The following is a 17,992-nucleotide window of genomic DNA, read 5'->3' as shown; positions in this document are numbered from 1 at the left end:
CCCCCGCAACCCGCACATGGTCAGAGCTCCAGGTGACATCCACACCCCCCTCCTAGCACAAGTTAGCCGATACCCGACTCATAGCTCTGGCTGAAACCCGCCTACCCCGCACTGCAGGGTGATTACAGCAGCTGACGATTACAGCTCCGGCAGACACTGCAGGCCCTCCCTCCGCACAAGCCACAGCTCAGAGCCTCTTGCTGCCTACCGTAACCTCCACTCCCTGACCACAGATCACAGCTCCTGCTGCCTTTCTCCAGGTCATGTGATGTGGGCATATATTTGCATAATCCAGCCCTTTACATGCCAGAGGAGCAGGACGACCTATCGCGGCTGATGTGCTGCGCTGATGTGCCCGTCCGGTGCTGGCCGCGGATACCGCTGTTGTGTGCTTTCCAGGGGATCGCGTTGGTGTGCCCCTCCTGTGCTGGCCGCGGCACCCGGTCTAAACAAGCACAGCAGCCCCTCCCGCGCTTCACTGAGGAGGCTGTCGCATGTTGTCTACAGCCTCCCGAAGACACAGAAACTGTGGATAATGCACAGTGGATCGTGATAATCACCTCCTATCCTGTCGGCTCTGTCCCACGCCGAAGCCAGGTTACTGCTGCTGCTGCTCCCACGACAAACCCAGGCTGCTGCTGCTCCCGCGCGGAGGATGATTTACATAAAGCCGCCCATACAAGATGACGCTCACAACAGCCGACCTATCGTGGAGGAGCGGGTCGGCCATACACACACAGCGACGTGGCAATATATCTAACGATATATTGGCCGTCGGCTGTGCAGCAGGGCCGACGCGATAGGTCTGTGAACAACGGAGTTCACAGACCTATCGCTGGTACACGCAGGCCGATGGACCAGCGATATATCGGCCAGTGTGTACGGGCCTTTAGAGACTCCGGCAGACCAATAATTCTCAAGTTATCCTGCTGGATCTATTTTCAAGATCGTCAATTTTATTAATCAGTTGGTAATGAGATTTCTGTAAAAAGGTACACTGCGCCTTTAAATCTGCGACATCTTGAAATGTCTCCTCAAGGCGCTGTTCATTAGCCTGCACCCTCTTATAAAGCTGTTTGAATTGTGACTTAATGTCATGCACAGCTGAATCCTGAATAGCTTTCACCATGTCAGAATATGTGATCGGACCCTCAGCCTGTGGTGTATGCTGATGATACTTCTGTGCAGAGGGAGCGGTATGCAGAGTGAGGGCTGTGTCTGCAGGGGAGACAGTGGAGGAAGACAACTCACGGTCTGCAAGCATAAGGTGGTGCTGCTTCGTCTGTGTGTGCTGCCCGGTGGCCATTTTGGAGTCCCCCTTCATTTTGGCAGGGCACTGTTTCAGAGGCTTTGCCGAATCAGGTGCTGCCAGAAAATGCTCCATCGGGAGCCAGGAGAGTCACCACAGGTATCTGGGCGGTCTGGGAGGGTCTTTGTGCGCTATGCGCAGTGTGCGGGATGGCGGGGGCTGGGGCTGCCACGGAGCTCACACGACTGCTGCAGCTCACATCAGTGCCGGAACCAGAAGTCTACTAACATTATTTTTTCACATTATTTTAGTATTACCTGAAAGTATTAAAGGGCATTTGGAGCGGTTTCATGAAAAACTGCTCCAAACCCTTTAATTGTCATTTTTTTTGTAAGCCACATCGCATTCCCCATACTTATAATGGGAAATGCAATGTGGCCGAAATTACAAAAAAATAAATGTAAACAAATACCGCAGTGAGCCTGATGATAATTTCACCAGCTCAGGCTGGCGAATTCACAGGGCAGCACTGTGATTAGAGTGGTCAATCTTAGAATCCCGGGAATTAAGCCAAAATTCGGCCGGGATTCAATCCCGAGATTGGAAGCTCCAATCCCGGGGATCTCGGTATCAGGCGATCCTTTGTTTTTGTGATGCCGGGCAGCGTTGAGCGTCCCCTCCTCCTGCTCCCCTTGCGCATCGTGACGTGAAGTCAGAGGTCACTCTGCGCAACCCGCCACCCACCGCACGGATCTCTCGGACTTCCTCCTCCGGCTCACCATGCGCAGTGTGATGTGAAGTCCCGATACCCGGGATTTATAAAAAGGTTTGGCCTCTCTAACTGCGATGTAAAAAAAAAAGTACTTACCAGTCCAGGGAGCCAGTGTCTGCTGCTCCGATGAGCGCTGCCGGGTGCTGTGCTGTGACCCCGGTGCAGTACAGTGACTCTGCAAAGCATCAGCACACTTTACAGCACCGGAGGTCACAGTGCAGAAGAAGGACCCGGCGCCTGGCAGCCTCCTGGAGCAGCAGACACCGGTTCCTGGTAAGTATGAAATCGGAGGGGGAGGGTTTGTGGCGCGGGGGTAGTTGCGATAGGTGGGGGGAACCAGCGGTGGTGGTAGCGACGAGCAGCAGTGCATGCGCAGCAGGACAGCGCATGCACAGCGGGTAGGCATCGCAGGGACAGCGCTGTCCCTGCATGCAATAATTGATACATCCATGCGATGTACTCAATTTTTGCAGTGCATGTTTGGTCTAGTTTATCACCTGTCATCCGCATCATCCGATGCGGATGGCGACAAATAGACCTCTATATCCGGCCCTGTATTCAGGGTCGGACTGGCCCACAGGGGTGGGCCCTTCATGCCCCAGTCCAACACTGTAAGTACTCGTATGTAATTGCTCATGTGGTTAAATATATATTCACATATGTTTTATTATTTTATTAACTTTCATTTTGACCAAAGCATATTCTGTACAGTTAATTAACTATTCCCACTAATAAATATATATTTCAGGGATCATTTTTTCAGCACTTTTTTGCTGTTATATCTTTTTACATGCTGCTTCTTTTCTGAACATCTCAGTTGAAGATCCTTGAACATCTAAGGTTCCACACATAAATCATATTCTAAATGTTTTATCTTTTCTTTGCAGGAAAAATCCTGGTACACTGCGTTTTGGGTAAAAGCCGCTCAGCAACACTGGTCCTGGCCTACCTAATGATTTACCAAAACTTCTCCCTGGCAGATGCCATCCGTCATGTTTCACAGTACCGTTGCATTGCTCCGAACCGTGGATTCCTGCAGCAATTGCAGCAGCTGGAGATGGAGTTGCACTATACACTTTGGCGATGCTACTTGCTTTAACAGGAGAAGCAAGGATCCCTAACAATTGCTCCAAGGAAATATATGTATATAGAAAAGGTGTCATATTGATAAGTGAAAAAACAGTGTAATATCTGTCTTATATGTGTGAAAATGCTCAAACTCCAGTTTGTTTGTGAATTATATATTACAATGTTTAAATCACCCTAACTGTAATAACTAATAAAGTCATGAGTACATATCCTCATTAATTTAATTGCTACCTGCCCTCTGAGGTGGAACTAATGCCAGTGCAGGGGGTACAGCCACCCAGAAGTGAGGACCATTGCCAATAGTGCCACTTTGCTCTTTTGAGCTTGTGAGGGACCAGCGCATTTGCAGTAAAGCCCCAAACAGGCTAACATATGTTTGACATAAGCACTACCAAAATGCATTGGGGCATTCAGTCAGAAAAAAGGGCAGTGCAGATTGTGTAATGGTTAGCATTACTGCCTCACAGCACTGAGGTCATGGGTTTGATTCCTACCATGGCCCTGTACGGAGTTTGTATATTCTCCCCAAACTTGCATGGGTTTCCTCCGGGTACTCCAGTTTCCTTCCACAATCCCAAAAAATATATACTAGTAGGTTAATTGGTTCCTGACAAATATTAACCATAGTGTGTACATTGGCAGACTAGATGGGCCAAGTGGTTCTTACCTGCCATCATACTCTATGATTCTATGAAACAGCCTTCATCCTTTACCAGCTCAATTATTGTAATATGTTCCTTTCTGGCTTTCCTAAGGGTTCGTACACACTAGGACGACATTGCAAACAATGTGATGTTGTCCGCGACGGGATCTGACATTGGCAAGTGAATACACACTTGCCGATGTCGGGAGCAACGGTGTGACAGGGGCATGGCTCTCATCCATGCATGCAGGTCCGACAGGCTGAATCGCAGGTGATACACAGGAGTGGTCATCGTGCGATATATCGTCTGTAGATGATATCGTTCTGAACTGGACGATATCAGACAGATCATACCCAATATCGCCTAGTGTGTATGCACCCTAATTCTCACCTTTCCCCTCTTCAGTTTATCGTCATCTCTGCCAGTCACTCCTTTGGCTCCCTATACCACTCAGAATAAAATGTAAACTGCTCTCTCTATATAAAGATCTCAACCTGAATTCTTCTCCCTACAACTCTAGCTTCATTTCATCACATTCTCCCTTTTGTCCTTTTTGCTCTGCTAAAGATTGTCGCCTCACCTCTTCCCTAAATACAACTTCCCATTTTCACACTTCTCTTGGGTCGCTCCTAAAGTCTAGAATGTCTTGCCTTCTTCAATTTAACTTTCACTCCTTAATCTTTTCACTCTAGCTTACCAATCCTCCACCGAACCCTGCAGTCGCTGTCCTCTTCTCCCTATTGTGTGCACACATATCCCTTATATATTATAATCACATACTGTATAAGTCCTTTCCCCTTTCTCTTCTCTACATAATTATGCTAAATATTCACTTTAAATATGTATCTGTGTGAATGCCATCTGCACTAGTCTGTACCTATATTTCTTGTGGTCAGTTTTATTCCCTTGGAACACTTGTGGTTCATCAGAACACTTGTGGGGGTTTTTTTTTAGAATCTTTGAATAAACAATTGCACACTCCACTCTTTTTATACTTTGGAGTGCTCCCATATGGTGCAGATTGGACAAAACACAGCAGCAATTAAGGGCACTCTATCTTCATTGTAAAACAATCCATTTATTTGCATCACCACCCAGATAGCTACTAAAAGTAAAAGTAATGAGAGAATGGCTCATTAAAAATCCTTAAATATCCACAAAAACAAGCAAATGGCAAGCAGACAATGTGCATTTGAAGTCAGCAGATATAGGATCATAATGTACTTAAAGTCTTCAAATACTGGACCGTGCAAAGGGGGTCATTCAGACCTGAATGCTCGCTAGCTGTTTTTTGCAGTCCTGCATTCGCATAGTCGCCACCCACCGGGGAGTGTATTTTAGCTGTGCAAGTGTGCTATCGCATGTGCAGCCGAGCGGTACAAAAAAACTTTGTGCAGTTTCTGAGCTGGCCAGGACTTACTCAGCCGCTGCGATCACTTCAGCCTGTCCGGGGCCGGAATTGACGTCAGACACCCTCCCTGCAAACGCTTGGACATGCCTGCATTTTTCAACCACTCCCTGAAAACGGTCAGTTGCCACCCACAAACTCCTTCTTCCTGTTAATCACCTTGCGTTCGGCTGTGCGAATGGATACTTCGCAAAACCCATCGCACAGCAACGATCCGCTTTGTACCCGTGTGATGTGCCTGCGCATTGCGGTGCATACGCATGTGTGCAGTTCTGACCTGACCGCAGCACTGCAAAAAACGCTAGCGAGCAAACAGGTCTGAATGACCCCTACAGACTCCAGCATCAAGTCACCACCACCTCTGTGGTTAAGAGCCATCTGAGTGTCAGACACCATGAGACTCCATAATGTGCAAAAAAACATGGTTTTGTTGACTGACGGGTATTTGAAGACATCATGATCCTATATATGCTAACGTCAACAATTGATGAAGATAGAGTGCCCTCAATTGCTACCTTGTTCTATCTATCTATCTATCTATCTATCTATCTATCTATATATACACACACACACACACACACACACACACACACACACACACACACACACACACACACACACACACACACATATATACATATATACATACAGGTGGCACTCCTTTGGTCTTTGTAAATAGTGAATATTTTAATCCATATAAGCTGCATTTCAAGGCCCTGCAGCCTTTTTATCAGGGTGTGATAGTTCTATCACACCCTGACAAAAAGGCCGCAGGGTCTTCAAACATCAGCTTAAGGCCCTCATTCAGTAAGGATTGCCGATTATCGAACGACTGCGCACGCAAAAGTAAAAATAGAAACAGAAATTGCGTACACATCGTGCAATATAGCCGCTGTTTGACTGACAGTAAGCCAGCATTTCTGGGTGGAAACCTGCCATTTTCAGGGTGTGTCTGAAAAAACGCAGGCGTGCCCAGGCGTTTTTAAGGAGGGTCTCTGACGTCAGCGATGACCACTTCCAGGCTCTTGTGTGGCAAGAATTGTGGATGTCCTTGCCTGGCACAGATAGGAAAAATCTTTGATGTACCGGTAATTGCGTATTGTTTTGCGATCAGCCCGCATATTGCGATGCATTTGCAATTTCTGCAATGGGCGTTATTTCTCTATTTTTGGGGCAGCAACTACTTAATTGCAGCAACTGCTTTTTAGCAGAAATTGCAATCCTTACTGAATGAGGTCCTATATGCATTAAAATAATCACTATTTACAAAGACCGAAGGAGTGCCACCATGTCTGTTTATATGGACATCATACCCATATGCAATTTTAAGGAGTACACCCCGCCACTTTTAGAGGTCTGAACCAAGAGTGCCAGTCTACATGCAAATAAACAGGCGGCACTCACCGGACTTTGAATCAAAAGCTTGTATTAGTGCATAAGTGAAAGAAGTTTTACAGCATTTAGTCCAATGTTTCAAGACCACGGTGGGTCTTTTTGTCAAGGTGCTGAAAGCCAGAAGCTTCTAGCTGCTCCCAGAAGATAATAGATAAAATCGCTACATCACCAGTTCTAAAAAAAAAAAACTCCCACCTTAGTAAATTTACCCCCTACTCCCTAGTCACCAGCCACTATCTGGCATCGGTCATACTGACAAATGGGCATAAATATCACAGATTCCTCCTCCCCTTCCAGATTGACAGGCACACCACACTCCCTCCTTATCTTTAAAAGAGAGGCTTTCACAGGTGTTCTGCAGGTTGGCAGTCTGTCTGGTTAAATCAGGACGACACAGCATTTTCAACAATCAGGTAAAACACACATTTTATTTTTTAAATGCCTAATTTCCCCAGGCTTGCTAACTATACACCCCTGGCTCCATTTTAACTAACTGCCCCTTTTGCCACACCTCATAATATACATGAATACAAACAAACATACAATCATACATACATACATAAAAAGCCTAGCGCTCTTTCTCTAGTACATATGGACACATTAATTGGATAAAACATCAAATAAAATGATTAACCATCTAAATGCTGGCTGCCACTTACATAAAGTGAGCAGGTCAGCTCATATAGACAGTAACAGGTTTGGTATATGTTGTAAAATTTCATAATGTCGACATGAGAATTTTGACTTGATAATTTTTACTAGTTCAACATCCTTCATGTCAACACAGATAAAATGTCAACATGATTAGTACTAGATTTATCCAGCACCGGGGTCACTACAGTTGTATGGACTGACCACTTAGCTGTCTCCCTTTGCAATCTCATCCGCTCAGACAGTTTCTCCAACATTTCGATGGAGGTTAAATTCTTCCCTCCTGCTGAGAAAAGATTATATTGCCCAAACTGATAAGATGCTGGAGGAATTCTTTGGTCTGAATATCACTGATGAGATCTGCCCATCTATAATATGTAAAGACTCCATTTGGGGTCACTTTATATCTTTAGCTAAGGCCCAAAGATTACAAGATAAGCAGGCGATAGCGGACCTGGAACAGCAGATAGCTGAACTGACGATTAAACACCAGCATTCCCCTAAAAGGTAAATTTATAGCAAGCTTTTAGCTCTGAAGGGTCAATTGTATTAAATTCTCTCTGCTAAGGCGGCTAAGACCATGAGATGGCTACAGCATACATTTTATTTTAAAGGGGACAAGGCGGATTCTCTCTTAGCTGCTCGGCTCTGCGCCCGTAAACAGTGAAATAGAATTCTCTTACTAAAAGACTCGCAACACAAATTAACTTATAATCCCCACAAAATAGCTCAATGTTTTAAAGAGTTCTATCACTAACTATATAACTTACTTAATACAGACGGTACTGTATGCCTACAAGAACATATAGACAAATTTATTTCTATTTGCTCCCTTCCAGTCCTATCCGAATCGCAAGTTCAGTCTCTGAATGTAGATATTAATGATGAAGAGATCGAGCTTACGATTAAGTCGCTTAAAAATACATCAGCACCCGGCCCTTATGGCCTCCCTGCCATTTTTATAAGAAGTTTAGTAGAATACTGGTCCCAGTACTGAAAACTTTCTTTAATGCAGTTTTAACGGGCACGCCCTTCGATAGCGCTACTACGAGAGTGGAAATTGTGGTTATTCTGAAACCTGGTCGTGATCTCATGGTGTGTGGTAGCTACTGCCCCATATCTCTATTGAACTCTTACTTAAAATTGCTGGGGTGATCTCCTCCCTGGTCGACCCGGACCAGGTCGGATTCATCCCTGGTAGACAAGCCTTTGAGAATATTAGACGGGCGGTAGATACCATTCACTTTTCAGACTCTTTCAAAACCCCGTCTCTGGTTATGGGTTTAGACGCAGAAAAAGCATTCGATCGCGTATCATGGTTTTATATGGATCGAACTCTTCAACACTTTGGTCTTGCAGACTGCTTCCTCACAGGTATTAAGTCCTTTTATGATTCTCCAACTGTGTGTGTCTTAGTAAATGGGTTAATGTCACAACCTTTCCCAATAAGGAACGGTACGGGACAGGGCTGTCTGTTATCGCTCTTGATATTCGCTCTGAAGATCAAGCCCATGGCCTCTAAGACCCAAGATTGTTCTGATATCTCAGGGGTTATAGGCTCTGTAGAATTAAAAATGTCTCTCTATGTGGACGACATTTTACTCACTCTCGCAAATCCTCTTATTTCCCTTCCCAATCTTTTAAGATTTTACGAGATTTCGGGACTGATTCGAACTTTGAAATTAATACCTCTAAAACTGAGGTTTTGGACCTTCACCTCGAGTCCTCTTTAAAGACCTCCCTAGCGAACAGCTTTAAATTTGACTGGAAAAAATCCTATTTTAAATATCTAGGCATTAATCTAACCAGACAATGGGGGTCATTCCGAGTTGATCGTAGCTGTGCTACACAGACATGTGGGGGCACGCCCAGCACAGGGCTAGTCCACCCCGCTTGTCAGTGCTGCCCCCCCCCCCCCCCACAGAAGTGCAAAGGCATCGCACGGTGCCGATGGCTATGCACTTCAAGAGTAGCTCCCGGCAAGCGCAGCTTTAGCGCAGCTGCCGCAGACCGACCCCCCCAATGGTCCGGCCACGCCTGTGTTGGCCGGACCACTCCCCTAAACGGCGGCATAACGCCGCCGTTCAGCCCCCTCCCGCCCAGCGACCGCCTCTGTCTCAGAGGCGATCGCTAGGCACTGACGGCTGCCATGCGCCGGCGCGCTGCGGTGCCAGTGCATGCACAGTCCCGACCCGATCGCTGCGCTGCAACAAACTGCAGCGAGCGATCGGGTCGGAATGACCCCCAATAGTCTCAGTTCTATGCAGCTAATTATCCTAGTTTAATTAATACTATTTCTGCGGATATCCATAAATGGTCGGATCAATTTATTTCTTGGATGGGTCGGGCTAATGCTCTAAAAATGAATATCTTACCACGTCTACTGTACCTCTTCCTAGCTCTCCCTGTAATGATTCCCGCACACATTTTTCTAAATTTGCTGAGAAAATTCTCGCTCTATGGTCAGGTAAACGTCCTTAAGTACATTTCAAGACTTTATATAGTGGAACCAAAGAAGGAGGATTGGGCATCCCAAATATTAAATTCGATTTCTATGCGGCTCATCTCTCCCAAGCCGTTCTCTGGCATTCGAATACATTTGCACATCAGTTGGTTCAGTTAGAGACGGAGGTAGTTCACATGCTTTCTATTTCTTCTCTTATCTGGATTCCCTGTAACCGGAGACCTCTGGGCTGGACTACCTTCCCATCTATTGCTTTCACTGTGTTGTTATGGGATAGATTATCTAGGATTTATAAATTAGTTTCCCCCTGCTCTCTTGCCTCTGTGGGATAACCCTGTCTTCCCTGAGGGTAGAGGCAGGCAAACTTTTAAACACCTTGTAAAGATTTAATTTTCATAACTGACATTGCTACTTTGCGTACATTTCCATCTTTTGTAGAGCTAAAGGATAAATATAATCTACACGCCCAGTGCTTTTTCCAATACCTACAGCTCCGTAGGTTTCATTTAGCATCGCTCCACTCACATAGACCACCATGTTACTTTCACTCCTCCTCTAAGGGTTTTATATCAACAATTTATCGCCTTCTCCTTCATTAAAACCTACCCTCACTGGCTCCCCACGGAATGTCTTGGGGAACTGACTTACAGGTACAAATGGGGCTTGATATCTGGGATCAGATAAGGCAGAATTTGGTATCCTCGACTACCTCAATAAGGCATAGAGAAAACTCATTTAAAATCTTTGTACGTTGGTATTTAGTCCCGACTCGTCTAAATCATGTTTCCCCTACCTCTTCAGACCTTTGCTGGAGAGGATGCGGATCGAGAGGTACTCTGCTCCATATATTTTGGGATTGTCCTAAATTTATTTCCGATCTGGAAAGCCGTCCGGAGATTGGTATTGCGAGTTACTGGGGTTGACATACCTTTCTCCCCCTCTTTTTTCCTACTCCCCCGGAACATTCCTGGGATAGCAAAACCCTGTCAGAAACTTATTTGGCATATTAATGCTACAAAATGTAAAATTGCTCGCCATTGGAAATCCCAAACGGTTCCCTCTATGGCGGCTATTTCCACTGCTATATGGAATACGTATCACATAGAATTCCCTTCCAGTGATAAAGCTAAATATTTATCTTATATAAAACCCTTTATGAGGTCTAAGAACACTGTACGCTATTCACGTATGGAGTACCGTAAGGGTACGCACGTTGCGTAACAATCGCTTAGCCGTAGTCGAGACGCTCAAGCGTCACGTTCGCTCACGGCCAAGAGATCACAGGCAGGCACGCTATTGGCTGCCGACCAACGTAATGATTCGCTATAGCGTAGCGGACGCTCGGGACCACGAGGAGATCACCAGCGGCGCTGACGCTCACAATGTTAGACCTTTATATCTAAACCATAAACAATGTAATATGCAGTAAAACCTTAGTGTAGAGATAGGGTGTAGATGCAACACAGTGTAACCTTATTAACTTAAAAGCTGTTTGAGCGTCACTGACGCTCTGTGAATACTTAACACTATAAGAAATACACGGATACCTAGGCTTAGGGTCCAACGCCTAATATATATATTATGAATGTTATACTTGCAAAAGAATTCATACAATACAAGTTATACACTACAATATAACATAGACTAACTAACCAGGTAACTACACAGTAAATACAATACAATACTATTACGTTTAAGAGAATACGAGAGAAAGAGGAGAAGAGAGAGAGAGAGAGATATGGCCCATAACAACAAGAAAGACAATATGATTGCGGAGAAAAACTTACGCACAAAGGGGAACGATCGCATGCGCCTCTGGACATCCAGCTCCCGATTATCAGCAATGAGAACCGTTGAAGAGTGAGCTGGATGTGATCGGCTTGTCTATTTATGCCCCACACACAATACAATTCAATGGTCCCTACAATCTCATTGTTCATTGGACACAGGAATTCCTCCTCGCATTATAACAAAAGGTCATAGGTTGATTCATACAGGTGGGCTGTGACAATTTCCAACTGCTCAGGTGGGTGGGAAACTAGGTTTCCCGCCGCATGGATAAGTAAGTGCAAATAATAGTAAATGGACATAAACTTCTTATGTCCATAACTATTCGCACGAGCGATTAATTCGCTTCAAACCAAGACCGGAATATTGCTAATTAAATACTCTTCCGATGGATACTAAACACCACTGTATAATCCCTGTCTGACCCCTTGTATCAGACAAAGAGGGATCACTCCGTCCATGAACATGCTACATTAACTAAACTTTCAGAATCTATCAAAGGGACCATGATCTATAAAATACATTATAAAGTGAAAATATGTAACGATTGAGTCGCACGCTACGAACACATAAACTCTACCGTAAATGCACATACCGTGCGCCTGCGGGTGCACGCGACTGCGTGTATGCGCACGCACGGGAGAGTGTACGCATGCGCAGAGCGGACATGTATGAGGTGCAAATATGGCAGTGTGCATAGTGATATTTTTCTGACTTTGACACCAGTATAGTCGAATCTAATGCATCACCTTTTACTGATTCCTGGGCCCCCTGGTTAGTTTATCATAGTGGCCCTCCTCCTCTTACATATGGCTATTGAAACGGATTGATGTTTTGTTAATATTATGTCTTCCATCTATAATTGTCTCCACCTACTGTACTCAGAGTTATATCGTTAGTTGGATATACTTGTCTTTGCATATACTATGATGGTCTGATGTCATTGCCTCTCGATTGTGTTCTCACAATTATTGTATTATGTACTGCTGCACTTCCCTCTGTTCCCCTTTTTCCCTTCTCTTTTGTCCCCCCTCCCCCCACCTGTTTATATATTGTATTGTACTAAAATCTCTCAATAAACAGTCTTTACAAGACAAAAAAAAATGTCAACATGATTAAAGTGCGTCCTGGTGCAACACTTACTTACCTAGTAGAGGATGACTGGTGACTTCCAGCTGTCATGTAGCAGTCCCAGCAGTAAGTAACAGTTACCCCTAACCTTAATCCTCCTTCTAGTGCCCAACCCTAGCTCTACCATAATATAACCCTAATCCCTCGCACCATGCATAATATCAACATTTGACATGTAACATTGTGAACCTGTTAATATTCTGCAGGTGCTGACATATTCTGTATTGATACTTCAACAACGTCCACATCATAACTTCTTTTTTGAATCTTCTCTTTTGTTATATGACATTGTTGTGTCGACCTTACAATTTTTCAACATAGTGACTCCATCCTTATGTATTGTTACTAGCTAATAATGAACTGTGATTTTGGAAAATAAATGCTCAATTAACCATAAAAGAAACATTTACTTGCAACTGTCTATATATAGTGTGTTATCAATTATCCTGAAGTACAGTTGGTTTCAGTCAGAGTGAAGAACATCTTGACAGCATTGTTACTAGAGATGAGCGCCGGAAATTTTTCGGGTTTTGTGTTTTGGTTTTGTGTTCGGTTCCGCGGCCGTGTTTTGGGTTCGACCGCGTTTTGGCAAAACCTCACCGAATTTTTTTTGTCGGATTCGGGTGTGTTTTGGATTCGGGTGTTTTTTTCAAAAAACCCTAAAAAACAGCTTAAATCATAGAATTTGGGGGTCATTTTGATCCCAAAGTATTATTAACCTCAAAAACCATAATTTACACTCATTTTCAGTCTATTCTGAATACCTCACACCTCACAATATTATTTTTAGTCCTAAAATTTGCACCGAGGTCGCTGTGTGAGTAAGATAAGCGACCCTAGTGGCCGACACAAACACCGGGCCCATCTAGGAGTGGCACTGCAGTGTCACGCAGGATGTCCCTTCCAAAAAACCCTCCCCAAACAGCACATGACGCAAAGAAAAAAAGGCGCAATGAGGTAGCTGTGTGAGTAAGATAAGCGACCCTAGTGGCCGACACAAACACCGGGCCCATCTAGGAGTGGCACTGCAGTGTCACGCAGGATGACCCTTCCAAAAAACCCTCCCCAAACAGCACATGACGCAAAGAAAAAAAGAGGCGCAATGAGGTAGCTGACTGTGTGAGTAAGATAAGCGACCCTAGTGGCCGACACAAACACCGGGCCCATCTAGGAGTGGCACTGCAGTGTCACGCAGGATGGCCCTTCCAAAAAACCCTCCCCAAACAGCACATGACGCAAAGAAAAAAAGAGGCGCAATGAGGTAGCTGACTGTGTGAGTAAGATAAGCGACCCTAGTGGCCGACACAAACACCGGGCCCATCTAGGAGTGGCACTGCAGTGTCACGCAGGATGGCCCTTCCAAAAAACCCTCCCCAAACAGCACATGACGCAAAGAAAAAAAGAGGCGCAATGAGGTAGCTGACTGTGTGAGTAAGATAAGCGACCCTAGTGGCCGACACAAACACCGGGCCCATCTAGGAGTGGCACTGCAGTGTCACGCAGGATGGCCCTTCCAAAAAACCCTCCCCAAACAGCACATGACGCAAAGAAAAAAAGAGGCGCAATGAGGTAGCTGACTGTGTGAGTAAGATAAGCGACCCTAGTGGCCGACACAAACACCGGGCCCATCTAGGAGTGGCACTGCAGTGTCACGCAGGATGGCCCTTCCAAAAAACCCTCCCCAAACAGCACATGACGCAAAGAAAAATAAAAGAAAAAAGAGGTGCAAGATGGAATTGTCCTTGGGCCCTCCCACCCACCCTTATGTTGTATAAACAGGACATGCACACTTTAACCAACCCATCATTTCAGTGACAGGGTCTGCCACACGACTGTGACTGATATGACGGGTTGGTTTGGACCCCCCCCCAAAAAAGAAGCAATTAATCTCTCCTTGCACAAACTGGCTCTACAGAGGCAAGATGTCCACCTCATCATCATCCTCCGATATATCACCGTGTACATCCCCCTCCTCACAGATTATCAATTCGTCCCCACTGGAATCCACCATCTCAGCTCCCTGTGTACTTTGTGGAGGCAATTGCTGCTGGTCAATGTCTCCGCGGAGGAATTGATTATAATTCATTTTAATGAACATCATCTTCTCCACATTTTCTGGATGTAACCTCGTACGCCGATTGCTGACAAGGTGAGCGGCGGCACTAAACACTCTTTCGCAGTGGCGTAAGTTCGTCCTAGTCGCCCGGAGGCATGATACATTTTGGTGCCCCCCTACACATACACACACATACCATATGTAGCTATCCGGCACCCAGGGTGAACAGTAGCAGCGTGCTCAGGTACCTTTCCCAATAGTAATATAGATACACATAGAAAGTGGACGCACTCCAAGTCAGTCATTACAATAAAACAGACACCAGCATACCATTATAGTACACCTACAGTGCTCCCTCACCCGCCAGGTCTCCATGGAGATGCTTTGGCGCAGCGGTGTGCCAATATAATTAGTGTTCACTGTGGTATTTTTTTTTAGGGCAGGGTGCTGATCACGGGGAGGGCACATTTTTCATTCGGGAGGGCACATTTTTAAGTTAGATGGGCAAACTTAGGTACATACTATAATGCTTGGTGCTCCCATTCCTATGGCCAAAACATGGACAGTGCGCACCGAAGGTGCGCAGCAAAAATCTAGGGGCGTTGTTTCGTGGGGAAGGTAGTGCCCCTAATACACATTGCACCAGTTAGAACCTCCTATACACACTGCGCCAGGTAGAGCACGTTATACATATTGCGCCAGATAGAGCACATTATACACATTGCGTCAGATAGAGCACATTATACACATTGCGTCAGGTAGGGAGCACTGAGGCACATTGCACCAGGTAGAGAGCACTGAGACACATTGCACCAGGTAAAGAGCACTGAGGCACAATGCACCAGGTAGAGAGCACTGAGATACATTGCACCAGGTAGAGAGCACTGAGGCACACTGCACCAGGTAGAGAGCACTGAGGCACACTGCACCAGGTAAAGAGCACTGAGGCACACTGCACCAGGTAGAGAGCACTGAGGCACACTGCACCAGGTAGAGAGCACTGAGGCACACTGCACCAGGTAGAGAGCACTGAGGCACACTGCACCAGGTAGAGAGCACTGAGGCACACTGCACCAGGTAGAGAGCACTGAGGCACACTGCACCAGGCAGAGAGCACTGAGGCACACTGCACCAGGTAAAGAGCACTGAGGCACACTGCACCAGGTAGAGAGCACTGAGGCACACTGCACCAGGTAGAGAGCACTGAGGCACACTGCACCAGGTAGAGAGCACTCAGGCACACTGCACCAGGTAGAGAGCACTCAGGCACACTGCACCAGGTAGGGAGCACTGAGGCACACTGCACCAGGTAGGGAGCACTGAGGCACACTGCACCAGGTAGGGAGCACTGAGGCACACTGCACCAGGTAGAGAGCACTGAGGCACACTGCACCAGGTAGAGAGCACTGAGGCACACTACACCAGGTAGAGAGCACTGAGGCACACTGCACCAGGTAGAGAGCACTCAGGCACACTGCACCAGGTAGGGAGCACTGAGGCACACTGCACCAGGTAGGGAGCACTGAGGCACACTGCACCAGGTAGAGAGCACTGAGGCACACTGCACCAGGTAGAGAGCACTGAGGCACACTACACCAGGTAGAGAGCACTCAGGAACACTGCACCAGGTAGGGAGCACTGAGGCACACTGCACCAGGTAGAGAGCACTGAGGCACACTGCACCAGGTAGAGAGCACTGAGATACATTGCACCAGGTAGAGAGCACTGAGATTAATGTTTACAGCTGCAAAATACTTACAAGGTTAATTTAGCCCAGGGGGACTCTCATGTACGTACCGGGTCTGGCGGCGCACGGCTGGCCGACGTGGAGGGGTCCGGCAGGCAGCAAACGGCGGGGCGGCAGGGCGCACAAAAACGGGCAGGGCAGGATTCAGCTGTCTAAAAAAGGGGCAGACACCTAGCGTGAACACTAGATATATATTAAAAAAAACACAAACGCCTCATTCACTTAAACACTCACACACGTCTCACTTAAACACACACGCCTCTCACTTACATACACATGCCTCTCACTTACACACACCTCTCACACACGTGCCTCTCACTTACACACACCTCTCACACAAGTGCCTCTCACATACACGTGCCTCTCATATACACATGCCTCTCACTTACATACACATGCCTCTCACTTATAGGCCCTACACACATAGCGATTTCACTGCACGATATGAACGATCTTGTTCATTAATGAACGAGATATCGTTCATATCGTGCAGTGTGGAGTCCCCAGCGATGAACGATGTGCGGCCCCGCGCTCGTTCATCGCTGGGGCCATGTCGGCTGTGCATGCAGGCCAATATGGACGAGATCGTCCATATTTGCCTGCAAGTCTACGGAGCCGAGTGACGGAGGGAGTGAAGAAACTTCACTCCCCCCGTCACTGCCCCCCCGCCGCCGGGTCGCTCGTCGGCCGTATCGGCCGTCGGGCACCTTGGTGGCGCATCGCCTAGTGTGTAGGGCCCCTTACATACACATGCCTCTCACACACACACACACACACACACACACATGCCTCTCACTTACATACACATGCCTCCCACTTACATACACATGCCTCACACACACACACACAGACACACACACACACACACACACACACACATATGCCTCTCACTTACATACACATACATGCCTCTCACACACATGCCACTCTCACACACACATCACACATGCCTCTTTTACTTGAATGTACAACTTTCCTTAAAAACACACACACCTCACTTAAAAACAAGCACACACAAAACACAGTACTTCCCCCCCAAATACACCTCTCCCCCACGCCCCACACAGTGCCTACCTTTGGCTATCATCCAGAGCATGGAGGAGCAGAGAGTTCTGAGCTTCCCTCGGCTGGCTTACTAAGGGCCCGGGAGGAGCTGTGCTCTGGAGCTCCCCCTAGCTGCAGCCAGTGCCATCTCTCTCTACAGGAGGCAGCTTCCGTGTCACTGACACAGCTCCTCCATCTGCAATAGCAGCGCAGTTCTCAGGCTGCGGGAGACAGTGGAAGAGATGCGCCCCCTTGTGGCCAGGAGCCCGGCGGCAGCCGACTCCGCTGCCTCCCACAGTTCCGCCCCTGCTCTTTCGGAGTACACACTTGTGGGAGGGCAACTTAGGTAGAATAAAGCCAGTTTGTGCAAGGGCCTCCAAATTGCCTCTTTTTCCTGCCAGTATAAGTACGGACTGTGTGACGTGCCTACTTGGATGCGGTCACTCATATAATCCTCCACCATTCTTTCAATGTTGAGAGAATCATATGCAGTGACAGTAGACGACATGTCCGTAATCGTTGTCAGGTCCTTCAGTCCGGACCAGATGTCAGCA

General features: G+C 46.6%; 1 protein-coding gene and 1 long non-coding RNA gene across 2 annotated transcripts in view; one reads left to right on the top strand and one right to left on the bottom strand.

The window, feature by feature from the left end:
* Positions 1-3,415, top strand: part of LOC135055060 (dual specificity phosphatase 29-like) — a 36,895-nt gene extending 33,480 nt beyond the window's left edge. The window contains exon 3 of the mRNA XM_063958673.1: positions 2,909-3,415. Coding sequence (XP_063814743.1) covers positions 2,909-3,120 — 212 coding nt within the window. The 3' untranslated portion in view covers positions 3,121-3,415. The remainder of the gene's footprint in view (positions 1-2,908) is intronic.
* Positions 1-17,648, bottom strand: part of LOC135055063 (uncharacterized) — a 150,640-nt gene extending 132,992 nt beyond the window's left edge. The window contains exons 1-2 of the long non-coding RNA XR_010243635.1: positions 17,469-17,648; positions 16,445-16,546 (exon numbers count right to left, since the gene is read on the bottom strand). This is a non-coding gene — a long non-coding RNA (uncharacterized LOC135055063). The remainder of the gene's footprint in view (positions 1-16,444; positions 16,547-17,468) is intronic.
* Between the last annotated feature and the right edge of the window lie 344 nt (positions 17,649-17,992).

This window comes from Pseudophryne corroboree, chromosome 3 (genome assembly GCF_028390025.1).
Source record: "Pseudophryne corroboree isolate aPseCor3 chromosome 3, aPseCor3.hap2, whole genome shotgun sequence".
Lineage (NCBI taxonomy): Eukaryota > Metazoa > Chordata > Amphibia > Anura > Myobatrachidae > Pseudophryne > Pseudophryne corroboree.
Note: the sequence above shows the minus strand (reverse complement) of the source record. Positions and strands in the feature narration are given on the sequence as shown.